Here is an 18798-nt window from a genome sequence, read left to right on the forward strand (position 1 = left end):
CTCTGCCCTGTTTCAGCACGATACACCCAGCCCAGTGGACACCTCCTGCAGGAAGCCCGCGTCTTTACCTCCTCTGTGCTCTCCCATCATGCTGCGCTATCATTCTGTGTCTGTCCCTCCTCCCTGCCCCCCAGGCTGTGGAATCCAGGAGGTCAGGGCCACACCTGACTCGTCCGTGTGTCCCCATCACACCCGGCAACTGGCCTGGTGCACCAAGTGCTCAAAATCGTTGGTGGAATGAATGAGTCTATCCCTTCCCTGTGGGGTCATTCTCAGCATCACCCATTATAGTGAGGGCTCTTTGGAGAGCAGCCTCCAGAAACAAGCCAGAGGGCTTGGACCACCAAGGCTGGGAGAGTTTCCTGGAAAAGGGGCTGACGATTTGGGGGGGCTACACAGCACCCCTTTCCCTTCTGGTTTACAAAAAGCTTTGCCAGTGGAATCTTTCCTTGAATGAAATCTTTCACGGAATCTCAAATGTCCAAAACTGATAAAAAGATAATTCTGCAGCTGGAGTCAGAGTGGAAGTAGTTCTGGGTCTACACCTAGAACCTCCTCAGAAAACTGAGGACTCCGTGGTGGTTAGAAAGTCACCGCTATGTGGGTAAGAGCACCGGCCCAGGTTCAGGCTGTGGCTCTGCCCCTTCCTACCTCCGTGACCTGGGCAAGCATCCCCCCTGCCCCAACCAAGCCTCAGTTTTCCTATCTGGGCAACAGGGATGGCCATGCTCATCAAATAAGTTAATGGTGAGCATTTGGCCTTGGCTGTAAATCCCCTAGGCTTTGCTAGGCATATACATATACATTCACTGATCCCCATCTCTGGGGGGTCAGAGCCTTCTGCCCTTCCTGGGTTCATCCCTGCACCTACCTCTGTCTCTGTCCTATAGGTGCTGCCCTGAGCAAAACCCCCTGCCCCCACCAGCCCATCTCCCCACCCCCGAGGAAGCTGCCCAGCTCTTACTCAGCTCCGTGTTGCTGGAGCAGCTGGTGGAGCATCTGGGACTGCTGGCCATGGTGGAGGTCGGTGGGCACCAGCCCCTGCCCCATGGCAGCATAGGGGGGCATCGGAGGCTCGGCCTTCATGTACAGGTCCCGCTGCAGGACGGGGTAGTGCGGTGGGGGCGGCGGGGGCGGTGGGGGGCCTGGCAGGTGGGCTGGAGGTGGGGGCGGGTGCTCCAGGCGGGAGGGCACCCCCACATGGCACAGGGTCTCGGGGGTAATGGTGCGCAGGAGATGGGGGTCTGTGGGAGAGATGGGGAGGCGGGGTGGACATTAGGTTTCCAGGCACCAGCTCTCCCTGGGGCAGGGTCTCCTCATACCCACCCACTCCTGAGCCCAGCCTGGGGGCTGCCCTCCCACCCATCCCACATGGGAGGAGGCTGGGCAGCCCAATCCTACTGCAGGCCTGGGCGGGAAGGCCAGACCCTGTCCAGGGGGTAGGCAGCCTTTCACTCCATCCAAGCCCACTCCTTCCCTGGGCCGAGCCTGGCCCAGCTCCCTGGGGAGGACCCGGGTCCCAAGGCTCTCTCCCAAGCCCCTCGCAGGCCTGCTCCTCCTCTGGACTTCAGGAAGGAGTCTCCTGGGACCCCCCCAGTGCAGTCCTACGGCGCGGGGTGGGGGGGGGCCCTCCTCCCACCAGCAACCCCTCTACCGGGCTCCCAGGGGCCAGCCCCCCAGCCTGAGGGGGGGAAGCCCCAGCTCCCTTTGTTCCCCAGGAGGCATTCCAGAGATGTTTCTGGTAAGATAAACAGAACTCTTGACCCTTCTCTGGGCCGTGGGGAGACGGCTGCCTGCCATCCTTCTGCTCTTGGCCACCTGGGGGCCACGGCACCCCTGAGCACCCCCCGAGGCGCGGTGGGCCCAGCCAGCTGCACCCAGGCTGCCTCCCCCAGCCATCCACTCACCGCCGAAGGGTGCGTCCATGATGGCGCAGGCGGGCAGGAGGGTGGCATCACCGGCAGGGACACTTGCTCAGAGGCCGGCCGGCTCCCCACCCGCCCACGGGGAAACAATAGCCAGCGCCAGGGAGTATTTGACCAGCGATAATCTGGGCCTGTTGGGCGGCCGCTGGCCCCCCACCCCCACCCCCGGCTCGCTCCCTCCCTCCCGATAAGGCCGCCCCAACCACTTGCCCAAACCCCAGAGGGGGAGGGCGGTGCCCGCTGGACTCACCATTCACCTGCTGGGGGGAGTAGGCCTCGGAGCCTGAGTCTGGGGGAGAGTCTGGCAGGGTGCTGTGGAGAAGAGGAAAGGGCTGTTGGCTGGGCCATGGGACCCCTGCCTCCCAGTCGGGCAGCTCTTCTGCGGGGCAGGGTCCCACAGACTCAGGGGCTGGAGGCCTTGAGGTCTCCCCCCTCCCCTGTTACAGGCATTTCTCTTTACCAGCCCCCTTGGGGTGCCCGGCAGGGCCCAGGGCTGAGTTGCAGGTGGGGGGCCTTGGGCTCCCACCCTGCATCCCCTCAGACCTACAGGGCACTAGGGGGGCCTGTCACCTGTGTCCCTGAGGCTGGTTCAGGGATTCAGGGACTCCCTCCTCAGATCCAAGGGCCAGGCCAGCTTTTTTCTTCCTGCACCCACTGAAGCCCCACTTCCTGGAAACTCTAGGGGGCCCTAGGGGGCTGGGCCTGGGAAACGTCAGTGGGTCACCAGAGGGGCTGCCCTGCCATGGGCAGGTGTGGGCTGGGCAGGGAGCCAGCTTGCCAGGCCTGCACTCATAGGTTTTGTGTTATCAGTGGTTCAGGAGAGAAAGAACAAACTCGACTCTGAGAGGTCAGCACGTCCTACATGAACCCTGCGCTCGCCTGAACAGGAAGGCGGTCGCCACTTGCAGGGGGCTGGCTCTCTGGCCATTGTGGCCCCCACATCTGGGAAGACTGCCCATCATCAGGCCCAGGCAGTGTCTGAGGCAACCTAGTCACTGCAGACACGGCCCTGGGCTAACTGAGGGTCCCCAAGCTCCTCTGGACAAGCCAACCCCCTACCAGCTCCCCCAGGCCCCGTGGGTGAGGATGACAGGAAGAAGTGATGGGGACCCGGTCCTTGCTGTGGGCCTCGCGGCCCGGTGGGCGGACCGGGGCCTCTCCAGCTCCGTCTCCCCGCCTGCAGCCTGCACTGCCCTGACAGTGATCTTGTGTAAAGACCCTTCTCTCCCTCTAGCCCCTGCAAACTCACATGCCAAGTCCGTAGGACTTGCCTTCTTCCTCCAAACTCCTCACAGCGCTCGAGTTGCTGATTTACTGATTACTAACTCCCTCCTCAACTAGACCCACTGCAGAAGAGGCGGGCCTGCCTTGTTTTCCACCTAGAACAGGGCCTGGCAGGGGTGGGGCGGTGGGAGCCGCCCGGGGCCCATGGAGTGTCTGTGTGGCTCTGGACACATGCTTTCTCTCCCTGGGAAATGGCTTCAGTGGGCCATCTGAATCCTGCTGTGAGGGAGACGGGGCTCTATGCACAGGCTGGCTGGTTTTGGGGTCCCCAGGAGCTGGCTATTGGGGCAGTTGATGAGCTCACATAGAGGCCTGGGGTACTGCAGTGGGCACCCAGCAGACACTCGTTAGGTGGTGGTAGTTCTCTTCCCTCCCTACCCTTCAGGGTCCGCAGCTTTAGGACAGCGTCTCAGCCTGAAGCAGCCAGCTGCCTTCTACCGCTATGGCTCACCCCTGCCTGGCCTCCCCCTCTATAAGCCAGGACATGGCCACTGTCCCCCAGTACTTCCTCTGGGCTTCCTCCCCCGATTCTCACAGTCACATGATGGGGCAGAAGCATTTGGGGCTCCCTTTAGAGCTGCGGCTGCTGAGGCCCTAACCGAGGTTGCGGGTCAGTACCCAGAAGAATGGGCTTCCCTGGTGGCTCAGCGGGAAAAGAATCCGCCTGCAATCCCAGAAGGTTGGGAATAGTGGAGCTGGAGATGGAGCCTGGCTGTCTGATGGGTGTCATGCTCCCAGCACCCCACTATCCTTCTACTCAGAGACGGGGTCCCCTGCCCCCTGCCTCAGCCTGGGGGTGGACCCAGAACTTTCTCTGAGCACCTCTGCAGGGCTTGGCAAACCCATGCTCCCTGCCTCTACGTGGGCTAGGCGGGTGGCCTCCTAGAACCTCAGGTCACAGCTGGGCCCAGGCTGAGCCCCTGGGTCAGGCGGGGACGTGGGTTACTTGGAGAGGAGCGGTGGAGGGGGGACCTGCAAGGGGGAGGCTGGCTTGTCCCCACAGCTGCACTGACTTCAGGTCCCACACCTGCACCATCGGCCAACTCCCTGGGGCCACGGAAAACAGCACCGTGAGGGATTTGGGTGCCTGGGGTGCCCGCCTGCAGGTGGAAGTGCCCCTGAATGCAAACAGTCCTGCTGGTCTCAGCCCCTCCCCCAACTCTCCACAGAGCTCGGGGTGGAGCCTTTTCTAGCACTTACATCAGCCCTCATCACTCCCCTGCTCGGAACCCTCAGCTGCCCACTGCCTCAGCACAAAGCCTCCTCGGCTTAGCCCTGGAGCCCCCGCCCACCACCACCACCTTGCTACCCGCAGGGCAGCCCGCTCCCCACATCCCAGCCTCAGCCCCAGGCCCACTGTCACTGTGCCCACGCCTTGCCTGGCCCGGGGCCCCTGCGTCCTAACCCACCCGCCACACTCCTTGCCCTCACTCACCCGGGGGCATAGGGAGCCTTGGGCTCTGCCTTGATGGGGGGCCCAGAACCCCCCAGGAAGGGCTTGGGAGCAACACCCATGCCGTTGTTGTTGTTGCAGTTGAGCGGGGCGCTGTAGCTCGGGGGTGGGAGGGCCCCATGGCGCCCCGGGGAGGGTCCGCCCCCCGGGGGGCTCAGGTGGTGGACCCCGCTGGAGCCGGGGATCGCTGGCTGCCCATGGGGGTAGGAGGCCGCACTGGCTGGAGCAGAGATGTCAGGGAAGCAGCTGCGGAGAAGGGAGGAAGCTCAGCGCCAGCGAGGGCCCCCAGCCCCTCCCGGGGCCCCACCCGCGGGGCAGCGTGGACCCCGCAGAGGGCTCGGAGGCTGGGGGAGGGGGAGGAGCGGCTTTCGGAGGCGGGGCAGGTGAGGCCCGAGGGGCTGGGGGCGGGGCCACTCACAGGTCAGAGGCGTCCTCCTTGCTGATGTACTCCTCCAGGATGCTCGTGTCTATGTTGGAAGGCTCCAGGGCGCCGTTGATGTCGTGGCCTGCGGGGAGGAGTGGACGTGAGCCAGGACAGAGACCCAGCACCCACCGGCCCCCACCTGTGTCCACGTGGAGAGAGAGCCCTTCACAGTCACCACCTGCCGCACCTCCAGTAGGCAGGGACAATGCTGTCCCCAGCCCACAAGGCCCCCTGGACTCCCCCAGGAGGGGAGGGGCCCACAGTCTGCATCTGGACGGACCCACCGTCTCCTGCCCCTCCATCCCCTCTCCCAGATGTGTGACACGAGCAAGTCCCTTTGTCTTGTCTATAAGATGGGGTGAACGTGTCCCCATCTTACAGGGTGCCGTGAGCAGCAAATGAGGTGCCGCCACCCTCACGGACTTGGGCCCAGACTCGCTGACCCTGTCCTGCCCTGTCCTCCAGGCGGTGGTTCCAGACAGCCCAGCTGCGGGCAGCCAGGAGCATCGGGCCTGGCTGGGCTGGACCACGCATCCTGGGTGGGGGGACGGGGGTGGCGCATGGGATGGGGGAGATTCCTGCACCCCGGGCCCAGCTGCAGGTGGAGAGGGAGTTGGGGTCAGAGTCAGGAGCGACCAGCTCCCCCTCAGTGTATGTGCCTACCACCCTCATAATGAGGGTGAGGGTGCTGAGCCCAGAGGAGGAAACAGCCTCAGAAAGGTTCAGCGGGGAACAGCAGGGGCCCCGGGCCCTCCCCCTGGCCTGGCCTGGCCCCATCAAGGGGGGGACTCTCAGAAAAGGCGCCCCCATGCTCTTGGGCATCAGCAGGGGAGGAGATGCCCTCCCCTGCTCCCCCCTCCCGGGGTCACCTTGCAGGGAGAGTTGGAGGGCGGGGTGATAAGGGGGCTGACGTGGGAGATGCGTCAACTGCGATAATGGAGGCTTGCCCCCCCCCCACCCTGTTAGCCTGGGCTGGCTGGCCCCACTGAGGCAGGAAGCACCCCTCCCACAGGCCCCTAGGCTTTGAGTCAGGGGTCTGTACCTCATGTTCCCTCCCCTGGTGAACCCTGGGAACAGATCTCAGGTCCAGGAATAAATCCTAGATCACCTACTGCGTGCTGTGTGACCTTGGGCAGGTCACTCACCCTCTCTGAGCCTCAAGCTCCTCAGTAAAATGGGGACAGGAACAGCTAACACTTTATAGGGTTGTTCTGAGGATGAAACAAATTAAGGTGTATAAGGGGCCCGGCACATAGTGGGTGCTCAGCAAACAGTGGCTGTCCTCACTCTCCAGCACCCAGAGCCCTGGGGTCCCCAGGAACCCCCAGCCCAGGCCTCTCCCTGGCCCCAGCCGGCATTTCAAGAATGCTGAGCCCCGCTTAGGTGATTAATGAGTGGCTAAGCCCTCCTAGGAGTCACGCGCTGCCTGGGACAGGCCCTCCTGCCTGGGCTCACCCGGCCGGGAACAAGGGACATCCACCAAGCATCACCAGTGGCCGCCCAGGGCAAGGGGAGCTTCTCAAGCTGGGAGTGACCAGGCTGCAGGCCGAGATCCTAGGACTCCAGTCACACTCTGGCCCTGACTCCGTCCTTCCCAGTTAACTGAAGGTCCCATTTATTGAGTGCCTGCTGTGTGCCAGGCACTTTTAGAGCCTAATACATTAATAATCGTAGGAGTTTATTCTATGCAAGGCAACCTACAGGCCCTTCCCGTGCAGTGAGATGCTTCATCCTCCCAACCTATAACGGTGACAATGACACGATGATGATGATACTGACAGGGGCTCCCACTGAGTGCCCACCAGGCCCCAGCGCCCTTCTAAGCGCCTAATGGGTTTACCTCCCAATCGCCCCTGAAGACCTGGTGTTTGTTATTAGCCTCATTCCCTTTGTCCAGAGAAGCGAAGTCTCTTGCCCAAGGCAACAGGGCGAGGAGAGGCCAGGGGCGTGGGCCTGACTCCGAGAGGGAAGGTTTGGTTGGTGGGTGCAGAGGCTTCCCGGCCATCCTGGGCGACCCCCCGCATGGGGGGATGGTCCCGAGGGAGGCAGGATCGGGCACAGGGAATGGGGAGGGAGGAGGCACTGGAGCGTCACGCCCACCTTGGCCGCTGAAGCTGCAGGTTTTTGAGACTGAACTTGGAATCCACAGTGAATGATGGGGTGATGGAGTCATGGTGTTGCTATTTATAACAGGCCAGGCCCCCTCCTCCGCTCCTCCCCCTCCTCCCCTGGCTAGGAGCACTCCTAATCACCCCTAATCCTCCTGCCCACCTCCCCCCACCCCAGGGATTGGTGGGGGGGCTCAGACAGAGGCATCTTGGGAGACCCTAACGAGAACCAGATGTGGTTGGGGGGAGGAGAGGCCCTCCGGTGCCAGGGGCCGGGCGGACGGGAGGATACAGGCGGGAGGGGTGAGCCACTGGGGCAGGGTGGGGGTGGGCCAATGGGTGGGAGAGAAGTATGAGGTTTGGGGGCTTGGTGGTCCTCCTGAGGGACACTGACCCCAAATATTCACTTTCTCTGGGAGTCGTCGAGGCCTCTCCCCACACCACCCATTCTAAAGGGTCCAGCCACTAAGCAAATGCCCCCAGTCTGTCCATGAACCACACTGGAGATCTCTAACCCAACTTTCCAGCCCAGGGACTCCTGAGGCTGGAGCAGAGGCCCCCAGGAACTCAGGAGAAAGGCAGGGTGCCTAGGGCACACTCTTGAAGGTGCCCCCTTCCCCACCGCTCCCAAAAGCACCCTGGAAATCTCTGAGCCGGCAGCAGACACCTGTCAGGCAGGAAGCTAAGAGATCTTCTGCTGATCCTCAAGACCTCCCTGGGAGGTGTGGAGGCTGCCCAAGGTCCCACAGCCTGAAGGTGGCACCACCAGGTCACAAACCACCATCCTTGCCCTCCCTCTCCCCAGACCCTCCAACTTGCCATTGCTCGGGGCACCCAGAACCCTAGTGCAAGGCCTGGCAGCTGGGCCCCCTGCGGCCCCCACGGCTGCTCCTGCCCCAGTGCCCCTCCTTGCAACTCTCCATGGTCCAGCCCCAGCCTCGCGCTCTCCTGGGACAAAAAGCCCCACTTGCTCTTCGGGGCTTTGGCATGTGCTGTTCCCTCAGTTCAGTTCAGTCGCTCAGTTGTCTCCGACTCTTTGCAACCCCATGGACTGCAGCACACCAGGCCTCCCTGTCCATCACCAACTTCTGGAGTTTACTCAAAGTCACGTCCACTGCGTCGGTGATGCCATCCAGCCATCTCATCCTCTGTCCCCCACGCTGTTCCCATTCCTCATCACTCGTTAGGTTTTGCCTTAAGTGTAAGTTCCTCCCAGAGACCGTGTCTGACTCTCCTAATTCCTTGAGTGACAGCCTCCTTTCTACTGTCTCATCAGGCTCTTTGCTCACATGCCCTAAGGGGCAGAGTTGGTCCTCTGCCCACCCACAGCCCCCATTCACCGAGTGGTCATTCTGTCACACACTTAATACAGCTTTCTGGGGGGCTGCACGGCATGTGGGATCTTAGTTCCTCGACTAGGGATCGATCTCATGCCCCCTGCGTTGGAAGCATGGGGTCTTGAGCACTGGACCATATATAACTCATATATAATTCTTATAACAATCCTATGGGGTAGGTGGTTTTCTTGTTCCCTGTTTCACAGATGAGGAAACTGTGGCTCAGAAAGGATAAATGCCTTTCCACTGCTTTGCAGGTATGGCAGCTGGGCTGAGTCCTCCCCGTCTGCCCTCTGTGGCATTAGCATCTAAGCATTCCATAGGCACACAATAAATGTTCATGGGATGAATGAGCAGAGTGGCAAGCGGGGCACTGGAACCAGGCCTGCCTGGGTCTGGGGACCTCCGCCTGGCTATGCTGCAGTTAGGGTCCAGGGCCAGACAGGGCCCCTCCAGGCACCGCCCCTGCCTCGCTGAGCTATGCACCCCAGCTGCTCCTCATTAATTAGGCCCTTTATTACCTGCCTTTAACAGGAGCCAGACACTGCTCCTTCCCAGGGAGACAGGGATGGGGGCTGTGGGAAGGAAGCCCCCTGCCCTCCTCTCTCCTCCTCCCTCTAAGGCCACCCAGCTGGGCAGAAGGGGAACTCGGGGGACACAAGCCAGGTGCGGGCTGAGGGCGGGTGGGGGCCCAGGTGGTCCTCCACCCTGGACCCTTCCCTTCCTCCCCCTCATGCTCACGCCCCCTCACCACCAGCTGTGGCCGCTGGCTGAGTCTCGGGCATTGTCCCGGAGAACGGGGGAGGGTGGGGACACGGCACAGTGGGAGGCTTGTGCCCTGTCCACACCCTCCCCCCCACCCGTCAATGGGGCACTTGTCAATTCATGCCCCAAACATGGCGGAAATCCCGTCGGCCACGTGGCTGTGGGCAGGGCAGGCCAGGGCCTAAGGATGCTGTCCGGGCAGAGCTGATCGGAACCCGGGGCAATCAGGGCACAGGTCTATCCTCCCACTGTCGACTGTCCACCCCAGGGATCCTGCCTCCAGACGAGGGCTGACCAGGGTAGCAATGGTTAGAAGACTACCCATCTTGGCACTCCCACAATGCCCTAAATGGACCCCTGGGGTCACAGAGACCTGGTTGGTAATGTGGGCCCTTCCTTCATTGCTGCGTGACCCTCAGTAAGTGGCCTGACCTCTCTGGCCTTAGCTTCCTTCAAGTGCAGGAGATTCCTGCATCATGGGGTGGTCGTGAGTCTTCAATGAGATGGTGGGAGAGCTCCTCACCCCAGGAGGCCATTCCTCAGTTAGTGTTAACTATCCTGTCTCCATCAACCTTGGGATTCCTGTCTCCTTTCCTGCCCAGGCACAGCTGGTGCCATGTTGTTATTCTGGCACACCTGTGGCATAGTCCAGTCTCCAGGACCAGGCTCTAGCCATCCCCACTCCAGTGGGTAGGACTTCTGTGACTGTCTGCCTGCCCTGCCAGTCCTTCCTCAATCACCCCAGTCACAGAGGGCCCCCCGTGCTGTGGTTTCATCTCCCAATATTGACTGAGCTGATCAACATGTGCCAAACTAGTTCCCACTGGGACAGGGCACATGGGCTCTCACCTTCCTTGGTCTGGACTTTCTATCTTTATTAATATGACCTATGATTAATATATGATAACTAATTCAGGCTTCAAATTGTGACCAGAGCCTTCTCACCCAAAATGCCTTCAGGTCAAATGCTTGATTCTGCAAGTGACCCTCTGCATCTCAGCATCAAATCCCCAGTTAGCCTGGGGCTGAATGACAAGGATGTGGCTTTGGAGTCATTGCCAGCAGATCCTTAAATCTGATCCACCGTTGTCTTTGTTCCCTCTCAACTTCTTGCCAAAAATACAGTCGAGTCCTGCATCCTGTTTGCAGAGACCCTTCTACTCCAGGGGACCTGAAATCTTTAGCCCCCTCTGGGGTATAGCTGTGTCCTCCCTGGGTTCCCACACAGCTGCCATCCTGTCCTCAGATCCACAAGGCTGAACTCTCAGCCCCAAGATGCTCCCAAGCCAGGTTCAACAGAGCTGGGCCCGGCAGCTGTGGTCCCTTCTTAGGGAACCTGCATTGGTCCCTAGGGATTTCCACTTTACAACCCCCAACCTTCTCCCACAGCGACCAGGCCAGGCAGGTTGAGGAAGACCCCTCCCCGCACAGGTAAAATAGGCTCCTTGCAGCTCAGGGTGGGCTTACCAGGGTCACCCAGGCCCATTTGTGTTCACACACCAGCATGCCCCACATGCACGTGTGCACACAAGAGCACACTCCCAGGCATGTATCCACTGGCACACACATGATCATGTACATCCAAACATACACCTGTGCAGAGGCACACACGCCAAACACTGACACACGCATGTGCACACACCGGCATGGTCCAAGTGTGCTCACTCATACCTTCACACAATTATTTACTGAGCATCTACTATGTTTCAGTCATGATGGTAGGCTCCAGAGATGAAGCAATAAACAGACAAAACCTCCTGCCTTGTCCCATTCATGGCCAGGTAGGGGGCCCAGTCAGGGGACGACCTTGCCTTTGGGACCAGAGCAAAATAGCGAAGGGCAAGCTGGGGAGACATGTGCACACCCTCTTCCCCAGGCGGGCCTGGGGAGGGTGGCAGTTTGCACAAGGAACCCCCCACTTCCTCTTGGCTCCCCTTCACTTTCTGGCTGCCCCTCTCCCAGTCTCTTCACACCCACTCCTGACCTGTCCCAGTCCCCTCTTCTGTATCAGGTTTACTGGTTGTACATATAAATTGTACTTTCCTTAAAAAACAAAACAAAACAAACACAAACCTCCTGCCTACATGGAGCTGACATTCCGGATGCAGAGTCAGGTGACAAGATAGATGGGTCAAACCCACAGCATTTTAGAAGGTGACAAATGCTATGGAGACACTAAAGCGGGGAGATGAGGCTGGGGTGCTAGGAGTGAGAAGGAGTTGCCATTTTAAGCACGATATCAGGGAAGGCTTCACAGAGCAAAGACAGGGAGGAGGTGAGCCACACGGACAACTGGGAAGAGCATTCCAGGCAGTGGGGAGCCAGTGCAAAGGCCCTGCAGCATGTTCACATCTCAACACACCTCACATTTGTACACTCGTGCCCACAGTGATTCCCCGGTGGCTCAGTAGGTAAAGAATCTGCCTGCAGTGAAGGAGACTCAGGAGATGTGGGTTTAATTCCTGGGTCGGGAAGATTCTCTGGAGGAGGAAATGGCAACCCGCTCTTTGTGCCGGGAAAATCCCACGGACAGAGGAGCCCGGCGGGCTACAGTCGATAGGATCGCAAACAGCTGGACACGACTGAGTGAGCACGCACGTGTGCCTGCAGTGCTCGCTGACCCAAGGCAGGCCCAGGCCAGCACACCTCCCCATCAGCTCCAGGTGAAGCCAGTCCAGCTGAGCGAACTCGGTGTAAGCCAGTCCAACTCCGTCACCAAAGGCAGCCCACTCCAAGTTAGCAAAGCAGGGGATGCGTATCTTGGGAAAGCCCCTCACCCTCTCTGGACTGCTCAGAGAGGAGCTCCCAGCTCCCCCCTCCCTCCAAGACCACAGACCCCAGGAGAAGAATCATGGTGGGGAGAAGGGAGCACGGGGGACTGAGGTGATGAAGAAGGGAGTGAGGGGGGTGGGTCCCCAAGCTCCTCAGAGAGACAGAGGCTGTGGTTGTGCATTAGTGGGGCTGGAGGGATCTAGGTCAGATGGAGGAAAACCTTTCCCACCGACGAGCAAGGAGGCAGGGAGAGGCCAGGAAGCCCTGAAGCCCACTGTCCGTGGTCCAGGCCAGGGGCTGCTTAGGAGCCAATTGCCCCTCGACCCAGGGTTTTCCCTTCCTTCCTCCAGCCTCAACAGTCTTGGGGTCTCACTGCTTCTGTCACACAACCCTGACCATCTGAGTGAGGGGTCTGAGGTCCAGAGCGGTCCAGGGGCTGGACAGCAGTCACCCAGCACAGTCGCACGTGAAGGGTCAGGCCCCCAGCACACAGACAAGAGGCCCCCTCCCGCCCACTCCAAGCTGGCACCCAGCTGTGATGGGCTGCAGGTCAGGAGACGGGATCCCACCCAGCTCTGCCACCATGGCTGCCCTGAGTGAGCCTGCCCCATCACCTCCTCCTCCTGCCTCAGCAGCCCCCTCTCAGAAGTGAGGGGACCCCAGCCGCACTTCCACAGGGCCCCTGAGAGACAACACACGCCTAAACCTCTGGCCTGGGTGCGGCTGGCAAAGACAAAGGATGGTCAAGCCCCTTCCCCCAGCCACCAGCCGGAGTTCCTCATCTCTGAGCTGGAGGGTGGGGCAGGCCCTGCTGGAGGCACTGGGAACCAGGAGTGGCATCAGGGCCAGGCAGGGCCATGGAGTGGCCTCTGAGTACAGGGTGCTCCACAAGGTGACAGCTTCCCTTCAGCCCTGGAATGAGCAGCCCAGAGAGGGTGAGGGGCTTTCCCAAGACACACAGCGCCAGCCACAGGCCCCAGCCTGACCGTGGGGGTACTGACCTACCCTTGGACCGATAAAGCGGGGAGCATAGTACCTGGTGTGAGCCTCCCAGGGGAGAGCAATCACAGTCCAGGCCACAGGCACCCCACCAGGCACCGTCCCAGACCCCGTTTATCTAATCCCCACGGAAACCCTGAGAGGCAGGTACGACGCCTACAGCTGTGTTGCCATTCTACAGATGGGAAGGTGGAGGCACAAAGAGGTTTAGGGACAGGACCAGGAGAAGGCTAAGGACAGACCCACAGCCCACCTCAATGAATGCAGAGACCCACATGGGTTCAAGGGGCTGCCCAACATGCTGGCAGCAGGGGCTGGAGACCAAGATGGGAGAGGATACCTCTCCATACACACACCCAGGCTGTGGGGGAAACTGAGGCCCATAGGAGGGCTCGGTGAAAAGGAAGAAGGTGGGAGAAAAAGGGCAGGCAGCCTGGGTAGGGCGGGGCCAGCCCCGGTTAATAATTCAGTTAATGATTTCTTCTCTCCATCCTTATCGAGCGGGCAAAGTCCAAGGGCAGCAGCCAATCAGCAGCCCCCGCTGGGCAGTTACCCAGCGGCCTCTGCTGCCAGGGCTCCCAGTCCTGCGAGGAATCAGAGAGCGGGGGCCAGGTCCCCAGGAGGGGGCCGTTTTGCCCAGAGCAGCCTATCTTTCCCCCCAACACCCTGCTTGGCTCTGCCTAAGACCCCCGGGGCCCCTCTGCCCAGGCCCTCAGACTCAGGAGAGGCCCTGGGGTCGGCAGGCTGGAAGCAGCCTGCTCCGCTCCTTTGTGCTGAACCAGGCCCCCCGACCCTGCCTCTGTTTACATGGTCATTGTTGCTTCCATCTCCTGCCCTCCCCCCACCCTGTGCGGCCCTACACTGGGTGCTGGGAACAGGGGGATGAGTCAGTCGCTACCCCCCACCCCGCCCCCGCTACCTACCACTTCCCTTCCAGCTGGGGTCAGGACCTAGGGAGGTGGGGCTGGGACAGGAGTCCTCCAGAGGGGCTCTGTGCAGACCCAGGAGGCACCCCATCTCATCCCCCTGAGAGTCAGGGGTCTGGTGGTCTCCCCCACCCACCGACTCCCCAGGGCACACTGCAGACAGGTGGACTTGGGCACAGTGCCTGGTCACACACCGCATCTCAACTCCAGACTCCCGTCCAGGGTGGGCAACCTCTTCCATGAGTGGTCAGGTGGGCTCCCCGGGGGCCTCCTCTGCAGGCAGAGGGGCTGGTCCCCATAGGAAGGCTACCCTCCCTCCCCAAGGCCCTGGCAACGGGGCGTGCTGAGGCCTGGGTATCAGCCCTGGTTCACCCGGACTGACCCCCTTCTCTTGGAGCCACAGTCTTGGACTCTGGGGAAAGCGGGCCAATGCCATCCCTCCCCTTCCCCATCCCAGAGCTGAGGAAGGGTCAAAGCCAGGATCTGGTGTTCTGGGGTCGGTAAGGAGCCCAGCGCCCCCTCCCCCCGTGTCCAATGTATATGTCCTATCGCGAGGTCAGGACCTTGCCTTTGTTTGGTGGCTGAAAAGAATCATCCTGGAAGCCCCTGCTCTGGTCCAGCCTACCTGCCTACCCCAGACAGGTAGGGGACATGAAGCCAGAGAAGGGAAGTCACCAGCCCAAGCTACCCATCAGGTCTGGAAGGAGTGAAAACCCGGCTCCCACCTCCAATCCTAGCAGGGCTCTAGAGGCTGGGGGAGGCACCCCAACCTCTGGGTGGCCTCTCCAGCACATGCTGGCAGCCCAGCTCCGCTCAGTCGCTTCCTCCATCCCCTCCGGCTTTCTGAGGGCTGGCCGCTGTTCACTCACACCCCATGTGTCCCTGAAGCCAGGGGCCAGCACCCTCCGCCTTCTAAAACATCCCTCTTCCCCAGGGCTGGAGGAGAAGGCTCATCAGAGTCCAGGGCAGCATCAAGACCTTCTCTGCTGCCCACTCTTGTCTTGCAGGTGAGGAAAAGGGGTCCAGAGAGGGCCACACAGCTCTCAGTGACCGAGCCCACCCCACAACCTCTAAGACCCTATAGGGATCCTCCACCACCGCCTGGCCCTGGCCCTGACCAGCTCTGGGAGCCCCAGGCCCCAGCCAGTCAACGTGATTAGGAGGACACCTGCCACTGCGTCCCGGTTACCTGCTGGGAGCCAGTGCATCATGCCCGGAGGGTCCGCTCTCTGCAGGCCCTGTGCCCGCGGGTCTGGGCGGCTGTAGCCTCCCTCTAGGGGATTAGCAAGGCGGTCACGGGGGCCCGGCTGTACCAGCCTCGAGGGGGCCGCCCTGTCCCAGCCTCCCACCTGAGGCTCAAAGCGCCTTAGCCTCCAGCCCCCCACCCTGGGGCCGGGTACAGCCTGGCCCCCCACCCTGTGTGGGCAGGACCCAGGACACACGCCTGATGTGCCTGGAGAGGGGGCCTTGTCACACGAGGGGCCTGGGCACACCCTGCCCCCTTCAGTCACGCCCTCTCCCGTCTCCAAGCCCAGAGCTGAAAGCGCAGACCCTGCGCCTATGTATCCACTGTCCTGGGGGGTGACCACAGCCAAGCAGGACCTGGGATGAGAGCTCAGGCGTCCCCCAGCCCCAAGGGACATACGCACCGCGTCTCTTCCCTCTCCCTGGAACAACACATCCACCATGCGCACAACAGCACCGTTGCCCACGCTTCCACACTTCCACTCATGAGCACACTCGCCAGCACCCCCCCACCCCCCCAGGGGCTCCCTAACACCCACACTGAGTCCCCCATGTGCCACTGCCCACCAGATTCCTGGCCAGGCCTTCCCCACCCAAGCTGCCCGGGAGACCCCAGCCCTCAGCGCCTGCCCCACCTTCCCCCCATTGCAGGCTCTGGGAGCACTTTTCCAGCCCCTGGCTCCCTCCACAGACATTCTTGAGTCTCCTCTTATCTCTCTGGAGGGAGCAGCACAACCTCCCCGCCAGGCCAGCCAGGCCAGCCGCATGGCTGAGCCGTGGCGTCAGCCCCCACCCCCACCCCCCACCCACGGCCAGGAGGGAAAGTTTGGCTCCGGAGACAGGGAGCCTGGGCCAGCCAGGCCCACCCCTCTGCCCGGGCCCAGGGTCCTGGGGGAGGAGGTGCGGGGATATCTGCAGGAAGTAAGGGGGTCTGGCTTGTGAGTCATCGGGACATCTGGCACGCTCAGGGCACCCCCAAAAGAGCAGCCCCCAAGCAAGGACGAGTGTCCCCTTCCTACCTCCCCAGGGTCTCCATAAAGCCCCTCAAGGCTCCTAAAGGATTAGCAGGAGCAGGGGAGGACTAGAGCCCCTGGGACCGATGGGGAAATGTCAGGACCCTCAAATGGCCCATCCACTCAGGATCAACCACTCAACCTAGTCCCAACCTGACTTCTTAGATCTGGGGCTGCTGGGGGTCCCAAAAACTGCAGTGGGGAGGCCTGAGGCTTGGGGATGCCCTTACCTGGGTTGTTTAGCGAGCCTTCTCCCTGTCTGTGACTTCTGGCTGGGGGGCAGCAAGCAGAGTGGACAAAGGCTCCCACCCTCACACCCCGGAAGTCACAGGGAGAAACTGAGTCAAAGAAAGGCCTTCCTTGCTCCCTCACAGGACTCCAAAGGGATCTGGGCGCTGGGCTTGAAACCTGGGCCCTAATTCCCTGCCCTGTGTGCCCTGTGGGCCACCTGAAACTCGCCAGGGTTAGGTTCACACTGATGGAAGGTTCTGGATCATCCAGTTTTGCATTCTGAAAGCACTGAGGTGCAGGGTATGGGCTCAGGGACTGTGCAGCGGGTAGGGGCAAAGGGTGGGCTACCGAGGTGGGTGGAGAGGGACACAAAAGCACCCAGAAGGTCTGGCTAGATGTTCCAGCAAGGGTCTGAGAAGCTAGGGGGTGTCAGCCTGTGCCTGTCCCCCTCCCCCACGCTGTCCCTTCCCTCCTGAACTCAGCACCGGGGAGGGGGACAGCTTGGAGGAGGGGCGGAGGCTACTCAGGAAAAGGGGAGAGAAGCTGGCGAGATGAAGGTGCAGCGCCCCCAAAACCACTGCTCTGGAGCGGGGAGAGGGCAGAATAAAACACTGTCGGGTGTGTGTAGATCCCAGCCCTGGCGAGGGTCCTGTAGGGTCAAGGTGAGGAGAAGAGGTCGTTCCTGGGACAGGGGCACCGTCTGAGGGGGCAGAGCTCCAGGGACAGGTGTGAGACACAGCCCAGAGGACCCTCGGGGGGTTGGCAGGAGGCAGCGAGAGGTCTCAGAGGGAGGAGGTGGCTAACGTGGTGGGGGCGGTGGGAAGGGGGGGTGATGCCAACTTCAAGAAGGTTCCAGCCCAAGGAGAGCATTGGAGGTGGGGGTGGGGGGAGAATCCCGCTCACAGAGGAATGCCGGGGAGGGGTACCCCAGTCCCTGGTAAGGGAGGGGTAGCTGCTTCCTGGGGAAGTTCAGCTGTGGGGGAGGGGGCGGCCTTGGAGAAGGTGGGTGACGGTCCTGAAGGGGGTCTCCCCATCTTGATGGGGGGTCCTAGGCTCCGGGAAGCACCGTGGGGCAGGTCCCAGGTCCTAGGAGTCAGGCTAGGGGGAGCGGGAGCAGGATGCCAACCTGAAAGCAAAGGCAGGGCGTCTGGGTCGTTAGGTGGGGGTCCCAGTCCCTGGGAGGCACGCTGGGGTGCCAGCCTAAGAGGCATGGAAGACCCCCCAGAAGGCGTGCTGGGGACTCCAGCCTAGAGGGGGGTTCCAGCGAAGCACAGAGACGGTCCCCGGGGTCGGGAAGTGTCAGAATTTAGAGGGGACTGCGGGTCCTGGAAGGCGTGGAGGAAGGCTGAGTAGGGACGGGACGCAGCTCCAAGGAAGTTGTGTGTGTGCGTGGGGGGGTGGGGGGGTGGGTAACAGGGAGGGGGAGCCCAAGTTCAGCAGAGGTGGGTATTAACCTGCAGGAGACGGAGGAGGGCCCCCGCCCGGAGCAGGCATTCTGGCGGGGTCCCGGCCTGGCGAAAGCACAGTCAGAGGTCCCAGTCCCCAGGCAGACCGGGTTGGGGGCTCCCAGCGCGAGAGGGTCGTCGTCCCCGCCGGCCCCGCGCGGTCCCTCACCTTCGAAGAAGCGCTGCAGCGCCTCCGTCTCGTCCACCACCTCCATGTCCGGCCTGCCCGCCGCGCACTCCGCCCCGGCCCCGCTACAGCCCGGCCCGGGGGCGCGGCATCGCCGGCGCGGCCAGCGCGACAGTCCCGGCTCGGCTCCCGCTGCGGTCCCGCCCGGCCCGCCGCCGCGTTCGCCCCCAGCGCGGCCCTGGCCCGGCCCCTGCCCGCCCCGCACGCGCCCCGCCCGCCGGCCGCGCGCCGCGCCCCCTGCCGGCCCGCCGCAGCCCCGCGCCGGGCAGGATGCGCGCGGCTCCTCCAGGGGGCGCTCGGCGCGGGGGGGCTCCTAATCGAGTTGGTCGGGGGGAGGGGGGTCACTGCGCCGCCAGACCCCTGTGCTGCGGGAGGCCAGGACCCCCGCAGTCCTCGCCTGCTCCTGGGGTAAGAGCAGACAGCGGGCTTCTCAATCTTAGATGTTCAGAACCAAACTTCAGGGATAGCCCCAGTTTCCTCTGTTGACCCACTGCCCATCTCAGCAATAATAACTTGCATTTCTCAAATATTCGTTAGGGGCCAGGCCCACCCTGAGTGCTCTACGGGGATCATCTCTGAGTTCGTCCTCTCAGGTACCCTACCAAAGAGAGACTACTATGTGATTTTACAGATGCGAACACTGAGGCTCAGTGAAGTTCGGTACCGTCTGAGGAAGTCTGTCCT

The 18798-nt window shown here is 61.9% G+C and overlaps 1 protein-coding gene across 11 annotated transcripts in view; it reads right to left on the bottom strand.

Annotated features, from left to right (window-relative positions):
• MYRF (myelin regulatory factor) overlaps nt 1–18280 on the bottom strand; it is a 35268-nt gene extending 16988 nt beyond the window's left edge. For 6 of the 11 annotated variants that reach the window (XM_086383532.1, XM_086383529.1, XM_086383526.1 and 3 more), the window contains exons 1-5: nt 18097–18280; nt 5081–5168; nt 4645–4908; nt 2176–2237; nt 965–1244 (exon numbers count right to left, since the gene is read on the bottom strand). In XM_086383532.1, coding sequence (XP_086239658.1) covers nt 965–1244; nt 2176–2237; nt 4645–4908; nt 5081–5168; nt 18097–18142 — 740 coding nt within the window. In that variant the 5' untranslated portion in view covers nt 18143–18280. Of the gene's footprint in view, nt 1–964; nt 1245–1907; nt 2062–2175; nt 2238–2495; nt 2753–4644; nt 4909–5080; nt 5169–18096 lie in introns of those variants that run through there. The other 5 variants (XM_086383531.1, XM_086383530.1, XM_086383534.1 and 2 more) reach the window with 4 other exon arrangements.
• Nucleotides 18281–18798: the final 518 nt, after the last annotated feature.

The sequence above is a fragment of the Bos grunniens genome, chromosome 29 (assembly GCF_055505025.1).
Source record: "Bos grunniens cultivar Pamir isolate PY7600 chromosome 29, Bosgru_T2T1.0, whole genome shotgun sequence".
In the NCBI taxonomy this organism is placed as follows: Eukaryota; Metazoa; Chordata; class Mammalia; order Artiodactyla; family Bovidae; genus Bos; species Bos grunniens.